Here is a 23792-nt window from a genome sequence, read left to right on the forward strand (position 1 = left end):
ATATTTCTCTAAACTTTAATAGTCTTTAAACGCAAACAATTGAAAATTCGTAAACTTTTGCTGAACTCAAGAAAGATACTAGTGGGTTCAAAATTATTTATTGAACATTAATAGGGGTTAAGAAATGAACTAATTTAAATCCCCAATATCAAGCTCTAAGTATATTATATATATACCTATGTTGAACTCCATAAGATGAATCTTTTGTTTTTGGATTTCTATTTTATATATACCTACAAATCATAGTTGACAACCATTAACACGATGCTTTATTTACTCTTTGGTGCATTTTTGTTCTTTCAGTTGGTAGTCTCCATGGATATTACTCAAAATACTGTTGTACGTGGTATTAATAAAATTGATTATGGTGATACTGCCATTTTTTCAAACTTCTACTTATCTATTTTCGATGTAAAAGAATTTTCAATAGATGGATCCCTTGAAGTTCAGACAAATGCTGGTTTTTATATCACCCAGACATCTTCTTCGACCCCCCTTGATATTCTTGTGTCCTCTGATACTGGAATTGTTAAAAACAATGGGATTATTTCATTTAATTCCCAAGCTTCTTCGGAAAAATCTAGTCATCATTTTCTAGTTCAAAAATTTACCAATAATGGTGAATTGTTTCTAAGTGACTCTGGTATTGGAGATACCTTTATGAATATAGATGCTCAAGACTTCGACAATGAAAATTTAATAGTATTTTATCAAAAGCAAAGAACTTCAGGATTGGCTTTTTTTGGAGATAGAGGTGGAATAAAGAATAACAATGGAAATGTCTGTGTTTTCAATAACATCTTTCAAGTGAAATATGGTATTGACGGTTCTGGGTGTATTACTGCTCAAGAAAATTCACTTCTCTACTTTCCTGGAAACCATGAGTTTTCAGAAAACCAGAGTTTATACTTAGTTGATGGTGAATCAGCAATTATATCTTCATTTCTGACTCCTCCTAAGAATTTTAACGTTTATGGTTTTGGTAATGGTAACACAATTGGTGGAGTTGTGCCTCTTAACGGAGTTGGTTTACCACCATTTGAGTATAATTCTACAACCGGTATCTTGACTTTACGGTTTGCTTTGGTTTCCCAAACTTTCCATATTGGACAAGGGTATGATCCTGATTTATTTGAGGTTGTGACAAATAAAGGTGGAGTTATTCTTTATGAAAACAACAGTGTTAAATATACTGGACCAGTTCCCAAACGTGATTTACCTGCTGCTTGTCAAATTCAATGCAAGGTTCCTCCAGAAGCCCCAGGAAACGAGCCTACACAGTTCACCACAGAAATCACAACCACTGCGTGTGATGGGTCTGATATAACTGCAACAGGTGTTGTCGATATTACAACTGATGGAGAAGGTTCTTGGTTTACTACCACTTCGTTTATTTCATTTGATGATATTTGCTCTATTGAATCATCATCAACAAGTAAAATCTCAACATCTGATCATACTTCCTCCTCAATTAAATCTAGTTCCAGCAGCGAGGTGGTTACATCATCTGCGTTCTCGTCAACTACACCTACTTCGGCAGAGTCTTCTTCATCTGAATCTACATCTGAATCTACATCTGAATCTACATCTGAATCTACATCTGAATCTACATCTGAATCTACATCTGAATCTACATCTGAATCTACATCTGAATCTACATCTGAATCTACATCTGAATCTACATCTGAATCTACATCTGAATCTACATCTGAATCTACATCTGAATCTACATCTGAATCTACATCATCAATTTCCATTTCCTCTGAATCATTATCAACTGAGTCATCATTTTCCGAAATTGAATCTACAGAAGTAACTTCATCTGTTGAAGATTCAACTACTAGTCAACTGTTATTTACATCTTCTCAAGAACAATCGTCAGTAGAAGAGCAATCATCCTCTTTATCAATTGAGGTGAGCTCCATTAGTGAAGTCTCCACTTCTGCTGAATTATCATCAAGTGAATTACCATCTGAATCGCAATCTACGGTATCTGTTTCCTTTGAGTCATCATCTTCAGAATTTTCATCAACTGAAACATCTTCTGCTAGTGAAAAATTATCACCATCGGAAACCAAATCCATTGAAGAATCTTCAACATTAGAAGAGTCATCTTCTTTATCAATACAAGAGCAATCATCGTCTTCACCTTCATCATCTTCCATTGAGTTGAGTTCCAGTATTGAAGTATCTTCGCCATCTATTGAGCCATCATCAGGCAAAGAGTCAAGTCAAATAACAGTTGTCGAACCATCTTCCAGTGAATTAACTTTATCATCAGTTCTTTCATCAATAGAAGTATCGACTTCCATTGAAATATTATCGTCATCAAAAGAAGAATTGTCATCTATTGAAGAGTCATCTACAGTTACAGTATCATCTTCAGCTGAAATAACATCGACTATGGAAGTGCCATCTTCAATTGAAGAGTCATCAAAATTTAAATCGTCAAGTGGCCAGACTGTTATATCAAGTCCAACAAAAGAACCAACGTCTGAAGTAAAACCCACATTGCAATCATCAAGTGAAAGTATTCAAGTAGCTTCTACTGAACCAACACCAAATGAATCACAAGCTGTAACAAAATCTGTCATTAAAATTGAGTACACCACAGCTTGTACTGTTACCAATACTATGGGAACAACTAAAACTATTTGTGCCATTATAAGTGAAACCGACACTTTGTACACTACTTTGACAACTTTCACACAAAGCAATGTTCCTGTAACTTTTACTGGTACAGGTCCGGAAACTATAAATGCGGTGTCTACGAAGAGTGTTGGTACAACAGTTACAACCATACAAGGTGAAACTAGAGTACAAACTGAAACTGGTGAAGTTACATTTACTAAAGGTTTAACTATACCAACTAGCAAAAAAACCACTGGTGCTCAAACTGAAACAGTTACAATTACTGGCAATATTCAAACTGCTGGCCAACATTTGACTACTAAAGTTGAGTCTGCTGGAGGTGCTCAACTATCTGGTGAAGAACATCAAACTACCAATGAAGTTAAACCAACAACTACCAGTGGTAAAACAACTGTTGTATCAATTGTTAAGCAATCTACAACTAGTACTCTAGCATTATCCACAGGTGGTGTGCAAACTGGAGGAGAAAGAAAGTCAACTTTAATTCAAACTTCCCAAACCACTGTCGCTGCTCAAACAGTTGAACATGCCCTGAAAGCAGGTGGTGAAGGTGAAGTACACACAAGTACTGGTACCTTGTTACAACAGCAAACGACAGTTACATCTGCCATTATTTCAGGTTCTTCATTGTTTGCTACTCCAACAGTAACCATCGTTGAAAATTCGTCTTACATTATCAAAATACCATTAATTAGTTTAGTTATTGTATTCTTTGTTTGGTTTATTTAATGTTATTTAAGACAATTATTATATTTCTGTTTTTACATTAGTACGTAATCATGATTTTTTCTTGTTATATTCACTATTATTTGAAGTATTTCTATGATTTGTTTGAAAGAATCCCCAATATCTAAAGTATAGTTGTAGACTTATCATTCCTAGTCAAAAATATTCCGCCAGAAGTGTATCATATTTGAGTATCAACACTCTAGTTTTCATTGATTCGGTGATGATGTTGTAGCTCGATCCGTTGTGCCGCAAAAAAACTGTGGCTGCTGCATAATTACGCAACGGGATTCGGAACCAAAAAAAAAAAAACTTTAATGAAAAATTTTAACAAATCATTTTCCTCCAACAACTTTAATTCCAAACTAGTCCTAATTGAACACCATCCACAATGAATACTGCTGAAGAGTTGGATAAGTTATTAACTGAATTAAAGCCTCGTTTGCTTGCTTATATTGATGAAGCAGATCCAAAATCATCAAATTATAATCCTCAATCCTTGGGAACGTTCCATGAACCTAAATTTTTGAAACAAGAATTCATTCAAGATGATAATTTAGATGAGCCATGTTCTGAAACTAAATTGTTTGAAATCATTGATAAAGTATTAAAATATTCTGTTAATACTTGGAATCCTGGATTTTTGGATAAATTATATGCTTCAAATAATCCAATTGGTGTGATTTCTGATATTTTATTGAGTATGTTAAATACAAATTCTCATGTTTATACTGTTTCTCCAGTATTATCAGTACTTGAAAATTATATTGGTAAGAAATATGCTAGTTTATTTTATGAGAACGAAACCTGCGGTGGATTGACTTTTAGTGGTGGGTCTTGGTCAAATATTACTAGTTTGCAATTGGCTAGATCTTTGAAATATCCAGATACTAAAACTAAAGGTAATGCTGGTTATAAGTTTGCCATATATAGTAGTAAGCATTCTCATTATTCTGTTGAAAAAGCTGCTATATTGCTCGGCTTGGGTGCAGAAAATGTCTTTAAAGTTAACGTTGATGAAGATGGTGTAATGGATGTTCAAGAATTGGAAGCTATCATTGAAAAAACTAAAGCTGATGGTTATACTCCATTATATGTTAATGCTACTGCTGGTACCACTGTTTTTGGTTCATATGATCCATTTGTTGAAATTAGCAAAATTGCAAAGAAACACAACATTCATTTCCATATTGATGGATCTTGGGGAGGTAATGTCATATTTTCTGAGAAATATAAGAATAGATTAAATGGCTGTCAATATGCTGACTCCATTACAGTTAATCCTCATAAAATGTTAGGTATTCCAAATACTTGTTCATTTTTATTATTACCAGATGTATCTAATTTCCAAACTGCCATGTCTTTGAAAGCTCCATATTTGTTCCATGGTAGAGAACTGGGAGATGATGAAAATTATGATCTTGCTGATGGTACTATGGGATGTGGTAGAAGAAGTGATGCATTTAAATTCTATTTGGGTTGGTTATATTATGGTAAAGAAGGTTTTGCAAAGAGAGTTGATCACGCATATAAAATAATGGAATATTTTGTTGATAAAATCAAGAGCAACGATGATTTTAAAGTAGTTGGACCTCAATCTCCACAATGTCTTCAAGTTTGTTTCTATTATCATCCTCCGAGTGTATCAACTAGAGATAATACTGAAATAACAAGATTCATATCAAGAAAATTACACAAGTTGGGTAAATATTTGGTTGATTTTAGTCCGAATCCAGTCGATGATTCTCAAGGAGAATTCTTCCGGGTGGTTTTCAATTCTCCTACTTTAACAAATGAAATTATCGATGATTTAATTAATTCAATCATTGAAGTCGGTAAAGAATTGTAATAAATTATGTACATAAATGGATAGAGATATTTAACAAAGAAAAAAAGTATAATATCATCGTACCTTTTTGATTACTTGACTGTTTCTAATTCCAAGTATTGAATTGTTGTTACTTCATTAATGAGCTATGCATTAATTCACAATATAGAAATAACCAGCCTCTATCCATAGTCCTCTGAAATTGGAAAATCGTGATTCCTTATCAAGTTGTTAAGATATGTTGACTGTTTTAGACGTGATCTTGGTCATGTGATTCTGTTTTGCAACTATAGGCACTACTCCACTCTAACTGCAGTATTAGAGTATGTATCAATATTCTACGTGTTCAACAACACAAATATATGCAATGATAAATTATCTTCTTAAAGGTTTGTTAATGGTTCATGTTTAATAATATATGGGAAATGCCACTGACTACGGGTCGTGTCTGTTGTAAACTAAAGTATCTATCCGCCCAACTAATTAACAATAATCTCCAGGTGCTGAGGTTGGGATAAGAAAGGGGAAAGGAGAAATGGGAAAGGGGTGTTTAATTGTTGGCCTATAAAAAGGGGAATAATTTCCCGTATTCTTCCTTTCTCTTTCATTTATTCTTTTTATTCTGGGAACTTTTAAGTTACTATGAGTTCAGTTTACGTTTTAGAGTGAGGCAATGCATCGTGGATAATCTGAAGCAAATAACTTGTTAAATCTAGCTAATGGGAGTTTTTGGATATTTACGTTGGCATTCCAGCAGTTGATTGGTATAGTGACCCACGTCTTTTACTGCATCACACTTGCTGGAATTCCAATGGTTAACTACATTGTATATTCTAGCATAGTTAATTTGTTTTTAATATATGTATTTTACTTTATTGTATTTAAGACCTATTTTTGATTACTATAGAGATATGTATGAACATCGTGATTCTTCAAAAAGAATAACACTCTTCAACGTCAATACCACACCAAGATACCTTCGTCTTCTGGCTGTGTATTATTGGTGGTATTTACACGACTCGACAGAGTTAAACAAAAATGAATAAACGACGCGTTGCTTTGATATCATCATCATCATCAACAACTAGATCACTCTATTACTAAACAGGGAATCAACATCATTCGTTATGGTATTGTTAGAGAATATCATACAACTGCAACAAGCTTATGGTAATTTATCCACGTCAATACCAACATTGGATAATATTCTACATCAGACACAAGTGAAGTCAAGAATTTATGATTTCCAATCATCACCAAGTTGTAATGGCATGTACATTGTTTTAATTTCGTTAATATCATCCCATTTGAAAGATAATAAACCGGTTTTGATAATTGATACATTGACTAAGTTTCCATTTTATTTTCTTAAACAACAACCTGAATATGAAGAATCGTGGTTGAAAAATATCACTCATTATAAACTTGATTCATTTGCTAAATTATATGGATTTTTAATTAAATGTAATCTTGAAACAAATACTATGGTTATAATTAATGAATTTCATGAATTATTAAAAATGTATAAATTGGAATTATCTTCAATTTATGAAGATATGATTTTGAAACATCATATTGAAGTTAATGATACAATTATAGAAAATAAACAATCATCAACTACTGATCCAAAACCAATACCACAACTACCTCAAAATACAGATTTATTAAAAACAAGTCCTATAATAAAATATGAATCTCATGTGGCATCATTAATTTCAAATTTAAGGAATAAATGTCTTCATGAAAATGCCTTGATTTTTCTACTAGGTTATTTAGATACAAAATTTCGACCTTATAAAACTAAAAGTCAAGATCTGATTGAATCTACTTCATTTCAATCATTTACTGATAAAGGTAGAGTTGTGTTATCTCCGTTTAATATTCATAAAAATTTAAATGATTTGAAAATTCTATTCTATCAAGATTGGTATCATAATTCACCTCAATTTAGAAAAAGTCAACAAGTTATTGGAAAACCTAAACTTATTACAATTGAAAAATCACAATTAAAATTAGTCTACGTTGCTGAAGTTATTGTAGAGAATAAAAGTCTACCTTCGGTATATTTTGATATTGATAGTCAATTCTACTATGAGAATAGCACCCATGATAACTTCGATGGAAAATATTCTCTTCGTGATTTATCAGAAATAATTGAAGAAAGACCTCCTATTTCATCATCTCCAAATGTTGATGAATATACAGTATTAGATGGTAATGACATGGATGGTGGTTTATTGACGATTCCAAACAAAGCTGTCCCTGATCATACTGACACGGATGTTGATAATGAAATAATTGAAGATTCAGATAAAGAAGGTGATAGTTCTTTTATTAAAACTGTGAATACCTCAAAGAACTAAATATACGATTTTTGTACTCAAGTGGTAAAACATCATTGATTATTTATCAACCACATCTCATCTCACACTTTAATTTTTTTTTTTTTTTTTTTTGTAGAAATTTTTCAATTTGCTCTTCTTCAATATATAACCTAACAACACATACACTCCCATGGCTACTGTTATTCCACCACCTTCTAAGAAGCAAAAAAGAGAAGCTCAGAAAGTCAGAGAAGTAGATTTAATACCTGAAGATTTACCAAATGTACTTATAAAATTCCAAGCATCAGATACTGGTGAATCAACAGGAGGTTCAATTAGAGTACCTGGAGGAATTACTGAAAAACAATTAGAAGAATTATTAAATAATTTACAAGGAGAATCAGATGATCCAGTACCATATACATTTTCTTTATTAAATTCAGAAGATAATGATAAATTAATTGATATTAAAGATAATTTATATCATTCAGTATTAAAACCAGGTATTAAAACAACTGAAGATTTTTTAACTTTAGTTTATACTCCAAGAGCTATATTTAAAGTTAAACCAATAACTAGATCAAATGCAGCTATAGCAGGTCATGGATCAACTATATTATGTATTGCATTTTCTCCAAATGATTCAAGTCGTATGTGTTCAGGAGCTGGGGATTCAACTGCTCGTATATGGGATTGTAATACTCAAACTCCATTAGTTACTTTAAGTGGTCATACTAATTGGGTTTTATGTGTAACTTATTCACCTGATGGGAAAATTATAGCAACTGGATCTATGGATAATACTATTAGATTATGGGATGCTAAAACTGGGAAATCTTTAGGTAAACCACTTGTTGGACATTCTAAATGGGTCAGTTCATTAAGTTGGGAACCTTTACATTTAGTTGGAGTTAATGATCAACCAAGATTAGTATCTGGATCTAAAGATGGCACAATTAAAGTTTGGGATACTACTAGTAGAAATTGTGTTTTAACAATGAGTGGACATACTAATGCAGTTAGTTGTGTTAAATGGTCAGGTTCAAATATTGTTTATAGTGCATCACATGATAAAACTATTAAAAGTTGGGATATTTCAGCTAATGGTAAATGTATTCAAACTTTGAAAAGTCATGCTCATTGGGTTAATCATTTATCTTTATCAACAGATTATGTTTTACGTAAAGGTGGATTTGATCATACAACTACAAGAAGTACAGAATATTCTCCTGAAGAATTAAGATCTCGTGCTTTACAAAATTATGAAAAAGTAGCTAAATTAAATGGTGTTATCACTGAAAGATTAGTTACTGCAAGTGATGATTTTACAATGTATTTCTGGGAACCTTTAAAATCTTCAAAACCAATATTAAGAATGACGGGTCATCAAAAATTAGTTAATCATGTTAATTTCTCACCTGATGGAAGATATGTTGTATCTAGTTCATTTGACAATTCAATTAAATTATGGGATGGTATAAGAGGTACTTTTATAAGTACTCTTAGAGGTCATGTTGCTCCAGTTTATCAAACTGCTTGGTCTGCTGATAATAGATTATTAGTTAGTTGTTCCAAAGATACCACATTAAAAGTTTGGGATATTAGAACTAAAAAATTAAGTGTTGATTTACCTGGGCATGCTGATGAAGTCTATGCTGTTGATTGGAGTTTAGATGGTAAAAGAGTCGCTTCTGGTGGTAAAGATAAAATGATTAGATTATGGTCTCATTAGTCCCCAAAGTATACATAGTTGCAAAATTATTCCTTATATACATACATATCTCTGTACATTTATACACGACTTTTTTGTTTCCTTATTTAATAATTGGCGTGCGAAATGGAACAAAAAAAAATCTACAAGGGGAAAATTTTTCATTCATCAACCAATCAATACCAACCACTAGTAGTAGTTCAATCAACTAATAGATTAAATAATGAGACCAACAAGTATATTAACACGATATGCTGTAAAAGCACCAAAACCAGAAGTTCAACTTTATAAATTCCCAAGTCTTGATCAAATTAAATCTTCAAATTTACCAAATAATGGATTTGGTAAAGGAAATTATTTTATACCTAAATCAAAATATAATCATTGGCCAGTATATTTAAAGATTTCAAATACTAAACAAATTACAGAAATTAGAAAAATTAAAGGTGATTTAATCCAATTCCGTTCTGATTTATTGAAATTAATTGGTGATGATAGTGTGAAATTGGAAACTACTATGAATACAACTGCTGGCATTTTAAATATTAAAGGTAATGTTGTTAAAGAAGTTAAAGAAGTTTTAGATAAATACGTAAATTAAAACTGGCACATAGAGAGAAGAAGGTGGCAATCTTGTAAATATACATCTTTTATATTATATATATATATATATATATATTCATTCATTCAGTTTTATTCAGGAATAGGACCTGATATTTCAGATGATGGTGTAGTTACTAGATCAGAAGTACCAAATGCTTGTTGCCTAATGTCAACCATCCATGGATCAGATAATAACTCAACAGCACTTGGTCTCTTTGCTGGATCGTGTTCAAGACATCTGGCCAAGAAATTTCTACCTTCTTGACTCAATTGTTCTGGAGATGGAAGCTGTGGTTTATGGCCAGCTGCAATATGGTACATTATAGCCCATTCATTATCTAAATTAGCCCATGGTCTTCTTCCTGTGGCCATTTCTAAAACACAACATCCCAATGACCAAATATCAACAACTCCACTTTTTTCTGTGGCAGCACCAGTAATAGCTTCTGGGGACATGTACATTGGTGTACCCGTCATAGAATTCAAATTATCTTCTTGTTGTTGACCATTGCTACCACCATTATTACTTTGAATGGATCTACGAAGTGAAAGGTTGGCTGTGCCACTTCTAGTTCTTCCACTATTGGCAATCACTTTAGCAGCACCAAAATCAACAAACTTGATAACACCATTATGATCCAACAATATATTCTCTGGTTTAATATCTCTATGAGCAACTCCAGATTGATGTAAGTAAGCTAAACCTTCCAACATTTGTAAAGTGTACACTTGGATAACCATTTCGTCTTCAATTCTACCATGAGTTAATAATCCCGCAAGTGAACCACCTTCACAGAACTCCATAAATATATAAACTTTATCACGATGAACTTCAACCCCGAAATACTGAACAATGTTTGGATGATTCAACATTTCCAAAACAGTCATTTCTTCTTTAATCAGGGAAACCATTGTTTTGATCGATTGACTATCATGGAATCTAATCTCTTTAACAGCCATTACACCACCAGTATCCAAATTAACAGCAGAATAAACAGATCCAAACGTACCTCTTCCGATACATTGTCCCTTTTGCCATCTAATAGAAACACTTGAGAATGATGAAGCTAATAGCGTAACAAAATGATATTCCAGATCACTCACATCTAAAACTCTACCCACAGATTGCAATTCTTCCAGCAATTCGTTTCTATAGTTTTCAATTTCTTCAATTTGTCCCATCAATTCATCATGATAAGCTTTACGCATATATTCATCATCGTTTTGAGAAGTGCTGATATTATGACGTTGTGAAGACCATTTCAATAATTTATTCTTCTCTGCTTCACTAGATCTTGCACCCATGATATCAAAATGTGATATCAACAATGACATACATCTTGCGACTTTCATCTTCAATATTCTAAATTGTTGATCAGATAATAGGAAAATATTAATCCCACGAATCATATCCATGGCAAATTCCAACGCCAAAACACACCATCTAAATGTTTTTCTATCGGTTGGAATACAATCGTCACAAATAAAACTCACCCAGTCAATAGATAATTGAATCATTCTCATAATAACAATGGGTTTTCGTTGTGGATCCAATCCCCTGATATAATTCTTGCCATGGTCACGGGCATATATGAAATAAGTATTAATCAATGATTGATATTCGCCTTGTGGATCAAGCTCATAGATTTTATTCTTTACAATTTGTACCCCATCTAGTACTGATAAACACATTTTGAAAAAAGCTCGATTCATCTTCTTTAATTCTTGTTGCACTTTAGCTAACGAACATCTGGTTTCAATTAATTTCAAACCAGCGTTACCTCCAGATACATCAGCAATCAAGTCAAGGAATCTTTCTCCAATCACATCTAAATTAAAATAAGGAACCTTGGAAATTACCACCAATTGACCATTATTCATATCGGTTATTGGTACAGAATCAATGTCTACATGGACAACTTGACCTTCCCAAACAATTGGTTTCATAGGACATAATGCTAATACATAAGCATACTCGGTTTCAGGATCATTAAATGGCTCTGGCTCGAAATGACTACTAGCAAAAGAACTCTGGCCCGTGGTATCCGGTTGAATCAAAGTTAATAATCGTGTGAAATGCAGTTGTTCAGTACTATAATCCAATCCAACATAAGACCCGCTTAATATTCTTAAAATCTCCAGTTTATTTCCCATTAACTCAGAACTGGCAAAAAAATAAGTCCCTTGAGTTTCAACAGTTCCAGTATAAACTAAGAAATGGTTGGTGGCTAATAAAATATCCAACAAAGTTTTAGTACCATCCGCTTGGCTGGGGAGTTCATAGCATATAGAGTTATTAAAACTCTTGGAAATTTCACCAGTAAATCTGGCTAGTTTACGGCGCAATTGACCAAAATTCTCAGATGTCGAAGTATACCATCTAATCAAATCTTGTTCCTGACCCGTATATGCGGGTTCTCTTATTTGATGGTTGAAATACGCCAGTAATCTGTGGATAAGTCTCAGTGCTAAAAGAGTGATTTCTTCGGCAACTACGACACTACCACCATCAATAGAATGACCCAAAGGTTTTAAGAATGCCCACGCACCTTCTAAAACTTCTGGTTCTTTAAATGTTCTGAATGTGGTTGGAGATCTGGAACTATCTAAAAGTTTCCTGTTAAGTAATACCAAGTAGTATCGTACACTCTTCAAAACAACATTGTCGAAATCTTGGAGCTCAGCATCAAACAAATCACTCAAAAGCCACTTGGAATCTTTATCTGGTCTTTTATATTCCAGTAACCCACTCTTAACTTCTAATGCAATCTTTGTATAAGATTCAAAATCTTCAAGCATCTGGTCTATCATCATTAAAGTGGGGTTTTGTAATTTTACAGCATAACTTAATCGTACAATAATGATCTCTTTGATCAATTTAACAGGTATAATACATATTTGCAACAAATCATGCAAATAATCAGGTAGTTTCATTGTCTCAAACATACTTCCCAATCTAATATACGTGTCTTTAGATTTTATCATCCATGGAGACAATGGGTTAAAAACTCTTTTTCTGAAAATCGTTTGAACATCCTTCTCTTTCATTAAACGTTCGGCAAGTGATTTGTTATCATCATCAAATATTTTCTTGACAATCTTACTGTTTGAAGAATCTGAACTTACGGAGGATGAGGCAGATAATGATGGCTCGGCAGATGGGGTTTCAACTGGTGATTTTGTGATATCCAACTCATCGTTACCAATCCAAAGACGTAATGATTTGGTTTCTCTAGAAATAGCATCAGTAATTGTAACCCAAGCTGTCAATGCATCAATTCTATTTTGGAATTCTTCACTGCGACATGCCGGTTTGTCATTATACATATCCTCGGCGGTTTTCCATAAACTGCATGCTTGATCATATCTATCTAACACCTTCTGTACTTGCTCTCTAATTGGGTTCTGCGTCACGTTATCATAGACAACTTCAAACAGCATGATATCATCAATCAATTGGTCAACCAATGTTCTTCTGTAACCAACCACCTTACGTTGTTCATCTTCAGTTCGATGAAACATTTTAGCTCTAATTCCAAACCACAAATTGTCCTTGAAAGTAGAATGGGCATAAGAATCCTGTGTACTATCGGGGTTGTTGATGTTGATAATTTTTGTCTTTTCACTTTTGACCACATCACCAGTCAAAACTGACGTAAGCATTGATTGCCATTCCAAACGTTCAATCACAGCGGGATCATCGGTCTCATCTGATTTTAAATTAGCTATCTTGCGTAAATTAACATTGGAATTCTTCATCAACGACAATGCTATACTGTAGTCAATCTGGTACTTGTCATCATCAATAGCAGCAAGTAGATTAGCATTGTCACCACCTTCTACGGTTAATAAATCTTCCTCATCCTCCTCCTCTTCTTCGTTTTCTGCTTGCGGTTCATTGGCTCCAGATATACCCTTGGAATAATAATCATTATCTTGTTGGTTTCTCATCTTACGCAAATATGCCTTCTCTTGGGCGACATATAATGAATTTGAATGGCTACTTGTGGCACCTGTGGCAGAACTATGAAGCTTATTGGATGATGATCTAGACCTGCTACTTCCACTTATACTTCCAGCAGGTGATTTATCTCTTGATCTAGATGGGGGTATTGATAAATTAAAATGTTTCCCATTTGTGGCCGAAGGAGAAAGCGTAGTTTTGTCCAATGATTTGAGTTCTCCATCAACCGTATTATTGTTCTGATAGATAGCTATATGGTTTGGACGTGAGGTTGATGTGTCAATTTTATGGATACTATGGGTACTGCTATTGTTACTATTGGATAGTATGGGACGTTGTTTATTCTCATGATCGTGTGGCAGAACATTATTCAGGGACGCCTTGCGCAATAGTGAAGGTTTTCTTGAATTTGGAGTGGTAACTGGTTTACTATCACTAAATGAAACTCTATGTGGATGTGCCGTGGGAGTAGTTGTTGTACTGTCGACATTATTCAATTGATTGGCACCAACAGGTGCTGTTAGTGGGTCTGTCAGTACATTACTTGGTTTATCTGGCCCATCCGGCGTTATAGGTGAATTAGACATTAGGATGGATTAATTTGGAGGGGGAAAGTGGGAAAAGAAAAAAAAAGGATGGACTGGTTCTATAATATTTCAAAGAAGATATAAAATTCAATAGGATTAGTATACGTGGATGTGACTGAGTAAGTAAGTAATGTTCTATGTTTGCCTATTGTAAAAAGTAAAAATAGACCTTTTTCTTAAAAGGTTTATGAAAATTTGATTTCCTTTAATTGATTTGATTTACAGTTTTAAAATTTTTAAAAAGCCAAAATAAAACAAAAAGCAAATTACAAAAAAAAAAAAAAAAAAAAAATTGTGTTTAAGGCGGATTTCTTCTTTTTGTCTTTTTGCTTCTCTGTAAATAATAAAGTTAAACAAATATGAAGTTAAATCAACCCTGTACGTTTTGTCTCGTTTGTTGGTAGTGATTGGATGGTTGAATGGATGGTTGGTAACTAGCTGTTGTAATGGTTTGTTAATAATTACAGCTAAATGTATAATTGGTTGTGTAGTATGCACGAGTGTTGTCTATTTGGAGTGTACCGTAGTCAATTGCACTTCGACTTCGACTTCGACTTCCATTTTGGCTGGGATTGTCCATTTTTTTTTTTTTGCTTTGCTTTGGTTATGCAAAAAAAAAAGAGAGAAGACGTGTACCTGATCCCGAAAATATTCATTCTTACAACCAAAAGTGTGTTGTCTCAGTAAGAAAAGAAAAAATCACCACCCCATTTACAACCAGTAGTGTTGCAAATAATACAGGGCTTCCATTCACAACGAATACAACAGCACCAGAAAATGATTGAAATACAGGCAAATGATAGATTGGGTAAAAAGATAAAACTTAAATGCTTACCCACAGATACTATTGGTGATGTAAAGAAAATATTGGCTTTACAAATTGGTACTCCAGCAGAGAAACTCATCTTAAAAAAAGGTTACCAAGTATACAAAGATCATATCACTTTAGAGGATTATGAAGTGCACGATGGCTTTAATTTCGAACTATATTATGGATGAGTGGTTGATTGATGATTAGAAATTAAATATTACAAAATTAACGATAAATAAAAAAAAACTCTATATAGAAATCAACAAAATGAAATCAACAACAAAAAAAAATGGAATAATACGTCAGTCATGAACAAGAAATGAAAACAAAACTAAATTAAAATCATCATCATAAAAAGTATTCAACATGTGTACGTGTAGGGCGTTCTTGGAAAAATGAAGCAAAGAAATCACCATTAGAACCATTTTTGATCAAATATTCGTCATCAAAATTAATCCCATTCACACTTTTACCTTGAATAGTATCTTCGTCATTCTCCTTGGACGCCTCAAAGATATTGAAAAATTGACCTGGTAACACCCCTTGTTGTTTATGCAATTTAGAACCATTATTGAATCGGCTCTTGAAATCTTTATATTCATTCCCAATCAGTTTGAATGAATCTAAATCATAATCATTGAACGCGTCTTCTTCCTTATCATCTTCCTCTAAGCCATTTTTGTTCTCATAATTTGAATGCAAAATCTCAAGTACACTGGCACGGTTACCACATCTATAGCAATAATTAGGAGCACTCCATACAGTTAAACACTTTCCTTTCCAATAACTAGTATAACCTTCATTACATAATTGATGAGCTCGAATCATCTGTACTAAATTATTATCATTACAAAATTTATCAATAACATCATTTCCAAACAAGTATCCTGCTCCACGAGGGCTCAACTTGAAATCCAGAATAGCAATATCGGGGTCACTCCATACTAAATCAGCCATTATTCCATCATGTGGTATTTCTTTAAATCTATCGATTGCTCTAATTTGATCCAATTGTTGACAACTTGGCGACAACCCTCCGTGACATGCAAATATTTTACCATCAATAGTAGCTCCCAAGGGAAGATAATCAAATAAATCAGTAATATAATTCCAAACATCGGCTGATCCTTGATATTTATTTAAAACTTCAGTATAAAATCCATAATTTGTGGTGATTGTACGAGATTCGTGATTTCCTCTGATTAAAAATATTCGTTCAGGATATCTTAGCTTTAAAACCAACAACAACGAAATCGTCTCCACGGAATAATAGCCACGATCAACATAGTCCCCCAAGAATAAGTAATTAGTCATTGGTGGAGATCCACCAATTTGAAAAATTTCCAATAAATCATGAAACTGTCCATGAATATCACCAACAACTGATATTGGAGATTGTATTGATATGATATTTGGTACTGATAACAACTCGGTTTTCAAAGTATGACATAGTTGTTGAATGGTATCTGGAGGTAATATCTTTGGCGGTTTATGTTCCAAAAGTTGTTCAAGACAATAGTCTAAATCTGATATCGGTATTTTGAATGGTATCGTCATATCCTACAAATAAATGTCGGTAATAAATAGAATGTAACCTCACGATGAATGACAGTTCCAAAAAAAAAAAAAAGAACAAAAAGAAAAAGAAAAAAATAATAAAAATGTAAATAAATAATTAAAGATAAATAAATCTAATAAATGAAGATGTGTCTGTATGTCACGATGAAAATAGATGTGGAGCTGTCCTAATGAAAAATATATGCAACACTTCAGAAGTATAACTATGTTTGTACTTTTTTTTTGTTGATGTTGATAATGAAGGGACTTGGTGGGTTTTGGTTAGTTGACAGAATTTTTTTTGTTTTCAAATTTTTTTTTTTTGTTGTTGTTCTTCATTTTGGGCGCACGATTGGCCCGGCTTTTGTCGAAGTTATCTCTCGCTTGTTTTCTTTGGGGTCAGATCTAGCGATGGACAAGATAATTTGTGTACACAGAATATTAATCCCCACGATTGACATGTGTCTCAAGAAAATTAGTATATATTCTAAGAAGTCCTAAAGTATGTAGCATTACCAGTAGTCTTTTTTTGAGACAGTGTAAGAATGAAAGCATATTATTTTCTAATCAATATGGACAAAATTTATAAGCTCGTTATTTTATTTTCATAAAATTTTCGAACAATTTCTTCACTAAACAGACATATTGATTAATATTGGACAACAAGGAATAGCTTCAATATTTAAATTAATTTTACCAATATTACAATTATTTACAACTGTCTGATATCGCAAAATATTAATTGAAGATTAAAAATGGCATTATTTTGTCATGTCAAATATGTATCACGTGATGCAAAATTGATAGATATTGTCTTACTAGTAAGAACACTAGTCAATGCAGATGACATTTTGAAGTCATACAAAAGACACTGTGGCCGAGTTGGTCTAAGGCGGTAGACTCAAGAACTTGATTTCTTCTTCTGATTAATTCAGAGGTTTCTACTATCGTAAGATGCGCGAGTTCGAATCTCGTCGGTGTCATTATTTTTTTAAAAAAAATCCTTCACAGTCTATTGGACTGATATCTAATTGGATCAAACCTTATTTCACTGGTGTCGTCTTAACAGCTTTGTTCGGATTTCTATTTTTTTTTTAAGGATTGAACTTTTGTTTGAAGCCCTGGTTTCATGTTAATGGAGAACTTAGATCCGATTTTATAATAGAATAGTCGTATGATATTGAATAGCAGTGAGCTTTTCTTTTATCTTTCTTACTACTTCGATTTTGATATATAGTAACAGAAAAGATACCATGACTGAGTTTCAAGATTTGCCATACGAGCTAGTTGAGACTATTGCTAGTTATCTTGATAATTATACATTATCTAAACTTCAAGATTATCCCAAAATCGGTGACATTGTTTTAAGAACCTTGTATTCGACTGTCACCATTGAAGATTCTGATTATTCACTGATTGCATTAGATCCACTTTATGAAATACATAAATCTTCAATTAATTCACCATCAGCATATTTAGATTTACTTAAATCCAAACCATCTATTATTGTGAAAAATTTGATCATCAGAAACCCATTCGATGTATTTGAATTGATTGATAAATGTCCAGAATGTTTGAAAGGCGTGAAAATACAACTCATTTTTGACCAATTAAAAATGTATAAATCCAATACGGCTCAGTTTCTTAAAAAATACAAGAATAATCCATTTTCATTTGATTCTATAGAGGTTGGATTTCCCATATTTACAGATGATCCTTTACCATGGTTTGAGGTATCTCAAAATGTCACCAGTCTTCATGCTTTTAATGATCGTTTGGAAAGAAACATATCGGAAACATTTCCTTCTTTGACTTCTTTAAGATTAGATAGGATTATTAAACCACAAGATCTTAGGTTTCTACCTCAACAGTTGATAAATTTCCATTGTAACTTAGAACCTATTGAAATGCATACAACGGAATTGGAACTCCCAGACACATTGCAAACATTGTTCCTTAACCTTTCAGTTGAAGATGAAAATGCTGAGAAGAAGTATGTTTTGGATATATCTGAAACATACAATTTAAAAACTCTAGAGTTATATTCTCATTATTGTTTATCCCGTGTTGTATTTAATCTCCCTGGAAGTATCATCAATATTCAAGTTGAACAAGTGAATATGATGTTTGTGAAAAATTTAGCTTCAATGTGTCCCAAATTAACCACTTTACAATTCAAAGGAAGATTAACTCGAAAACCTCATTATTATGACCCTCTTTGGTCATTTCCTAAATCATTACGTCATTTGATTCTACCTTCTACTTACTTAAGAAATTCATGGTTGGTGAAAAAACAGACATTTCCAAGTGAATTAACAGAGTTAGGAATACGAGGAGAACGGAATAGCTATGAAATATTCTGGATTGATTTCGAAACTACTAAATTTGATAAACTTAGTATTCTACATATCAGTGAAGTACCCCTGTTAAATATAATAGGATCAATTCCTCAAACTATAACAAAATTAACTTTGAATAAAGTGCCAACTAACATTTTACAATATTTGAAAGATTTAGTAAATCTTAGTGAACTTCATATTAGCGGTGAACAATATACCAATGAATTTATATATACTCTTCCTGACTCATTGACAGAATTAACAATGTTGTTTTGCTCCCTTTTGAGGGTTATTATTTGGAATCCACTCAAGCTTGTAAGAGTAAAGCTATGTGGAAACAATTTTAAAATACTAGGTTATAATGTAATGTTACCAAATGGTATTGAGACATTATATTTATCTCATAATAAAATCTCAGAGATATCACCAGGTTTTAAATTCCCCAAAAGATTACAATTCCTTGACTTGTCATATAATAAGTTGACTGAAGTTGTGCAATTTCCAGATAACTTAAAACAATTAGTTCTAGATAAAAATTTATTGGGAAAGAGTAATAGTATATCTACTATTCCGACACAATTAGAGTTTCTTAGTTTGGGGTGTAATCAGATTTCACCAACTTGGATTGATAAACTGTGCTTAACAGATTGTATCAAGTTGAAATATTTAAATTTGAATGAAAATCCATTGGGTTTCTTAGACTTGAAGAATTTTCCTAGATCATTAGAAGAATTAGCATTGAGTCGTTGTCAAATATCATCCATTGATGGTTCATTTGCAAAGTTTGAAAATCTTAGAGAATTAGATCTTTCGTATAATAAGTTTGATGATTTTATTAGTAACTTGCATGAATACCAAGGAAAACTATTCAGTGATGCTATTCTAATAGTTGATGTGAAAGGTAATCAATTAGCTGCTAAAGATGCTAAAGTACTATTCGATGAATTGACTATCAAGCCTAATTTTCAACGATTATACATAGAGGAAAACATATTATCGGAATCCATGGATACGTCTTTGTTGAAACCAAGAAAAATTCGAAAGTTGAACAGGTAATTATAACTCCTCTTGTTCTATAACTCAAAATAAACATATATTTCTATTACTCAATATTCTGTCTACTTACTTTCTGCAATACTTTTACTAAGAATGTCAAGACCTTCTTTAATTGCTTCATCTGGGATGTTTAAAGCAGGAACAAGTCTAACAGTGTTCATACCGGCGGTGATAACCAACAAACCATTTTCTCTACATTTTTGTACAACTTTACCAATATCAAATTCAGGTTTAAATTGTAAACCAAGTAATAATCCTTTACCTTTAACTTGAATAATTTCATTTGGATTTTCACTAGCAATTTTTTGTAAACCATCAACAAATATTTTTGATTTTAATTGAACAGAATTCAAAAATTCTTTATTTGCTATTTTTTCAACAATAAATGAACCAATTGCAGAAGCTAATGGATTACCACCATAAGTAGTACCATGATCACCTACTTGTAAAGCATTTTCTACTTTTTCAGTAATCATAGTAGCACCAATTGGGAAACCATTACCTAAAGCTTTAGCAATTGTAATAATATCAGGATGAGCTTCTTTTGGTAACCAAGAATGAGCCCATAATTTACCTGATCTACCTAAACCACATTGAATTTCATCATAAATTAATAAAACATCATTATCATTACATAATTTTCTTAAATCAATTAAAAATTTTTCATCAATTGGATTAACTCCACCTTCACCTTGAATAGGTTCAATTATAACAGCACAAGTTTTATCTTTATTAATTAATTGTTTAACACTTTCAATATCATTTGGTTTAGCAACATTAACTCCTGGGATTAAAGGTGAAAAAGGTTTTTGATATTTAGGATTTGGAGTTATTGATAAAGCACCCATAGTTCTTCCATGAAATGAATTTTCAAATGTTATAAATTCATATTTTTCAGAATTAATGGATTTACCATATTTTCTAGCAAATTTTAATGCTGCTTCATTAGCTTCAGTACCTGAATTACATAAAAATACTCTACTTGCATCTTTCATACCTTCATTTTCTTTAGTTTTATTAACTAATTTTTCAGATAATTCTCCTGCTGGTTGATTATAATATAAATTTGAACAATGTAATAATTTTGATGATTGTTCATTTATAATTTTATTGACTTCTTCATTAGCATGTCCTAAACATGTAACGGCAATACCTGATGTAAAATCAATATATTCACGATTTTCTAAATCATAAATATATGATCCTTTACCATGAGTTAAAACTAAATTTGGTCTAGCATATGTAGTAACTGAATATGGTTTAGATGTAGAATCAATGAATTTACCAGTATTGGAATTTTCATTGGCATCAGGAATTGAAGTCGAGTAAAATTTTAAATTCAACGATGTTGTTGCTCTTGGAGTTAAGAGTTGTTTCTTCAATAAACTTCTAGTAGTGTATTTCAACATTGATAATTCAAATGGGTTGGTATTTGTTAATCAAATAGGAAAGAAGAAGAAGAAGAAGAAAAAGAAAGAGTAATAAAAAGAGAGGTGAAAATTTTTTCTTCCCCGTTTAATTTATAATTCGATGAATATTTGTTGAGCGCGCTTAATCAATTATTACTCATAAAAAAATTTCCTAATTGGGAAATGAATGCGGCGATTGATATATTTTAGTTCAAAATCTATGTATCATCAAAATCTATCTATATCAATTGTAGTTTCAGCAGTTAAATGATTGTTTGATCCTTCCAATTGTTCTAATTCTCTACGAATAATTCTGTTGACTTCAAATCTCATACGGACTTCTTCATCTGAATTGGCTCCCTTCATTTCAATCTTCATACCAACAACAAACAATTTATAATTGAATTTTGTAATGAAAAATTTTTCAATTTTATAACTTTGTTTGAAGAAATCCTTCAGTAATATTTGATCAGTAATGTTTGCCCTAACAACATTATAATCATAATCGGAATATGGGAATGAACACAACAATATACCACCCAATAATTTAACCAATTTCCAACCATTATAACAAAGTAGTAAAGCAACTGTAATTGTAGCAAATTCATTAATATCAATAGCCAATTCAGATGTTAAACTTTGTGGTACAAGTGGTGATATAATCAAAAACAATGTATAAGTCAAAGTAATCAAATGAGTAGGATTCTTTTTCCAAACATCAATAACTTGCTTCAACTTTTGTTTTTGTTGTGAGGTGTTCTTTTCATTTCCTCTGTTACTGTTACTAGGATATAAACTATTGTTGAATACATTGTTTTCTTGATTATTCATCATCTCACTAATTCTATCATACGTTAAAATATAATTGGATGAAATTAATGAAACAATCATTGTGACAACAAGTATTCCCATATATGCAAACCAATTTCCTTCGTCACTTCCAGGTTCAGCATGAACATGATGTGACAGATGTTCATGATCATTATGATTATCTGTGGCTACCCATAAAACAATAAACTCTTCAATGAAATGACTAAACAAATCAAATCCAACCATAACCAAAGATGTACTTAAAGCAAAAGCAACCAACACTTCAAGTCTTCCCAATCCAAATGGATATGCAATTGATGATTTATTCCAAACTTCGAAATTTGACATAGCATCCACAAATACAATAAGTAAAGACCCTAACGAATCGTAAAATACTAAATGTGCCAATGTGGACAATGCAGAAAGTTTAAACTTAAAACCTAATCCAAAAATAACAATAGATAATCCTAAATGACAAATTGACCAAAGAAATCTAAATTTTTGATTGGGAGTAACTGATGCAATTGTTTCTTTATAATTAGGAATTGGATACAGATCAGGTATAGCAACTAATTGAACATCACCAAGATTAATTGGTGGAGGTTCTTGGAAAAGATTCATAGATATAGAAGAATGTTTATACTTGTGACCTTTTCTATGTGCTGGTTTAACCTGTAGAGTTTGACTAGATCCATTATTATTTTGAAACATTAAATCCTGGGAGTTGAAATTAAAAGGATTGGCAACTTTTGTAGGTGATGAACCTCTTCTTACTGGTGATCCTGATCGATAATGTTTATTGATTCTCAGTGGAGATGTTTGTCGTGTTGGTGAAGAAGAACGATAACTACTTGAAGATTGTTGAGGTGGAGTAAATGTTGTGGCAGTTGGTGTCTTAACATTGAAAGTAAATGAATTTCTTGATCTTGGGGTATTATTAAACAGTGGAACTACTGGTTGACCATCTTCTGAAATTGCATTCCCAGAGTCCATTAAAAATGCAGACAATGGACGTGAACGAGTATTAGAAGTAGTACGATACATTGATGTAGGCATGTTGGTGGTGTTTGTCGTCGAAGTTGAAGAATTAGAATATCTTCTAGGTGAATTATTGTTGAAATTATTGCTATAACCACTATAGTAGTCCATTGGTGGTCCTGATGCATCATTTAAAGAATCTGTAGAAAAATTTGCACTTGCTAAAAACCCAATATTACTTGTTCGATCACCTACTGATATTTGTGGTTGAACTGGGGTAACCGGGAGTTCATCTTCAGGTTCTGATATAATTGGTATTTCGGTATAAGAAATCCGTGGTGATTCTTCAAAGGTACGACTAAAATCAGGAGGGTCAAACCCCATATTATCCTGTTCTGGTCTCTTTTCATCAGCCATATTTCAATTTGTAGTATGTC

General features: G+C 32.4%; 11 protein-coding genes and 1 non-coding gene across 12 annotated transcripts; 8 read left to right on the plus strand and 4 right to left on the minus strand. All coding sequences in view use genetic code 12, as the record gives it.

The window, feature by feature from the left end:
• Nucleotides 1-264: 264 nt before the first annotated feature.
• Nucleotides 265-3381, plus strand: CTRG_02201 (uncharacterized protein; the record flags this gene model as incomplete). The annotated part of the gene is made up of 1 exon (XM_002547858.1): nt 265-3381. The coding sequence occupies one exon, from the start codon at nt 265-267 to the stop codon at nt 3379-3381; it is 3117 nt and encodes a 1038-aa protein (XP_002547904.1).
• Nucleotides 3382-3769: 388 nt separating this feature from the next.
• On the plus strand, nt 3770-5227 carry CTRG_02202 (uncharacterized protein; the record flags this gene model as incomplete). The annotated part of the gene is made up of 1 exon (XM_002547859.1): nt 3770-5227. The coding sequence occupies one exon, from the start codon at nt 3770-3772 to the stop codon at nt 5225-5227; it is 1458 nt and encodes a 485-aa protein (XP_002547905.1).
• A 1106-nt stretch (nt 5228-6333) lies between these two features.
• Nucleotides 6334-7569, plus strand: CTRG_02203 (uncharacterized protein; the record flags this gene model as incomplete). The annotated part of the gene is made up of 1 exon (XM_002547860.1): nt 6334-7569. One exon carries the CDS (start codon nt 6334-6336, stop codon nt 7567-7569), a length of 1236 nt encoding a protein of 411 aa, XP_002547906.1.
• Nucleotides 7570-7720: 151 nt separating this feature from the next.
• CTRG_02204 (uncharacterized protein) lies at nt 7721-9262 on the plus strand (the record flags this gene model as incomplete). Its single annotated transcript, XM_002547861.1, has 1 exon — nt 7721-9262. One exon carries the CDS (start codon nt 7721-7723, stop codon nt 9260-9262), a length of 1542 nt encoding a protein of 513 aa, XP_002547907.1.
• Nucleotides 9263-9464: 202 nt separating this feature from the next.
• Nucleotides 9465-9842, plus strand: IMG2 (mitochondrial 54S ribosomal protein mL49; the record flags this gene model as incomplete). Its single annotated transcript, XM_002547862.1, has 1 exon — nt 9465-9842. The coding sequence occupies one exon, from the start codon at nt 9465-9467 to the stop codon at nt 9840-9842; it is 378 nt and encodes a 125-aa protein (XP_002547908.1).
• A 92-nt stretch (nt 9843-9934) lies between these two features.
• On the minus strand, nt 9935-14395 carry SSK2 (mitogen-activated protein kinase kinase kinase; the record flags this gene model as incomplete). The annotated part of the gene is made up of 1 exon (XM_002547863.1): nt 9935-14395. The coding sequence occupies one exon, from the start codon at nt 14393-14395 to the stop codon at nt 9935-9937; it is 4461 nt and encodes a 1486-aa protein (XP_002547909.1).
• Nucleotides 14396-15172: 777 nt separating this feature from the next.
• CTRG_02207 (ubiquitin-like protein) lies at nt 15173-15394 on the plus strand (the record flags this gene model as incomplete). The annotated part of the gene is made up of 1 exon (XM_002547864.1): nt 15173-15394. The coding sequence occupies one exon, from the start codon at nt 15173-15175 to the stop codon at nt 15392-15394; it is 222 nt and encodes a 73-aa protein (XP_002547910.1).
• A 160-nt stretch (nt 15395-15554) lies between these two features.
• Nucleotides 15555-16763, minus strand: PPG1 (putative serine/threonine-protein kinase; the record flags this gene model as incomplete). Its single annotated transcript, XM_002547865.1, has 1 exon — nt 15555-16763. The coding sequence occupies one exon, from the start codon at nt 16761-16763 to the stop codon at nt 15555-15557; it is 1209 nt and encodes a 402-aa protein (XP_002547911.1).
• An 867-nt stretch (nt 16764-17630) lies between these two features.
• On the plus strand, nt 17631-17746 carry CTRG_06415. The gene has a single exon. It is a non-coding gene; the product is annotated as a tRNA-Leu (tRNA).
• Nucleotides 17747-18016: 270 nt separating this feature from the next.
• Nucleotides 18017-20158, plus strand: CTRG_02209 (leucine-rich repeat domain-containing protein; the record flags this gene model as incomplete). Its single annotated transcript, XM_002547866.1, has 1 exon — nt 18017-20158. One exon carries the CDS (start codon nt 18017-18019, stop codon nt 20156-20158), a length of 2142 nt encoding a protein of 713 aa, XP_002547912.1.
• Nucleotides 20159-20220: 62 nt separating this feature from the next.
• On the minus strand, nt 20221-21567 carry ARG8 (acetylornithine transaminase; the record flags this gene model as incomplete). The annotated part of the gene is made up of 1 exon (XM_002547867.1): nt 20221-21567. One exon carries the CDS (start codon nt 21565-21567, stop codon nt 20221-20223), a length of 1347 nt encoding a protein of 448 aa, XP_002547913.1.
• Nucleotides 21568-21795: 228 nt separating this feature from the next.
• CTRG_02211 (Zn(2+) transporter) lies at nt 21796-23772 on the minus strand (the record flags this gene model as incomplete). Its single annotated transcript, XM_002547868.1, has 1 exon — nt 21796-23772. The coding sequence occupies one exon, from the start codon at nt 23770-23772 to the stop codon at nt 21796-21798; it is 1977 nt and encodes a 658-aa protein (XP_002547914.1).
• Nucleotides 23773-23792: the final 20 nt, after the last annotated feature.

This window comes from Candida tropicalis, assembly GCF_000006335.3.
Source record: "Candida tropicalis MYA-3404 genomic scaffold supercont3.3, whole genome shotgun sequence".
Taxonomy (NCBI): Eukaryota; Fungi; Ascomycota; class Pichiomycetes; order Serinales; family Debaryomycetaceae; genus Candida; species Candida tropicalis.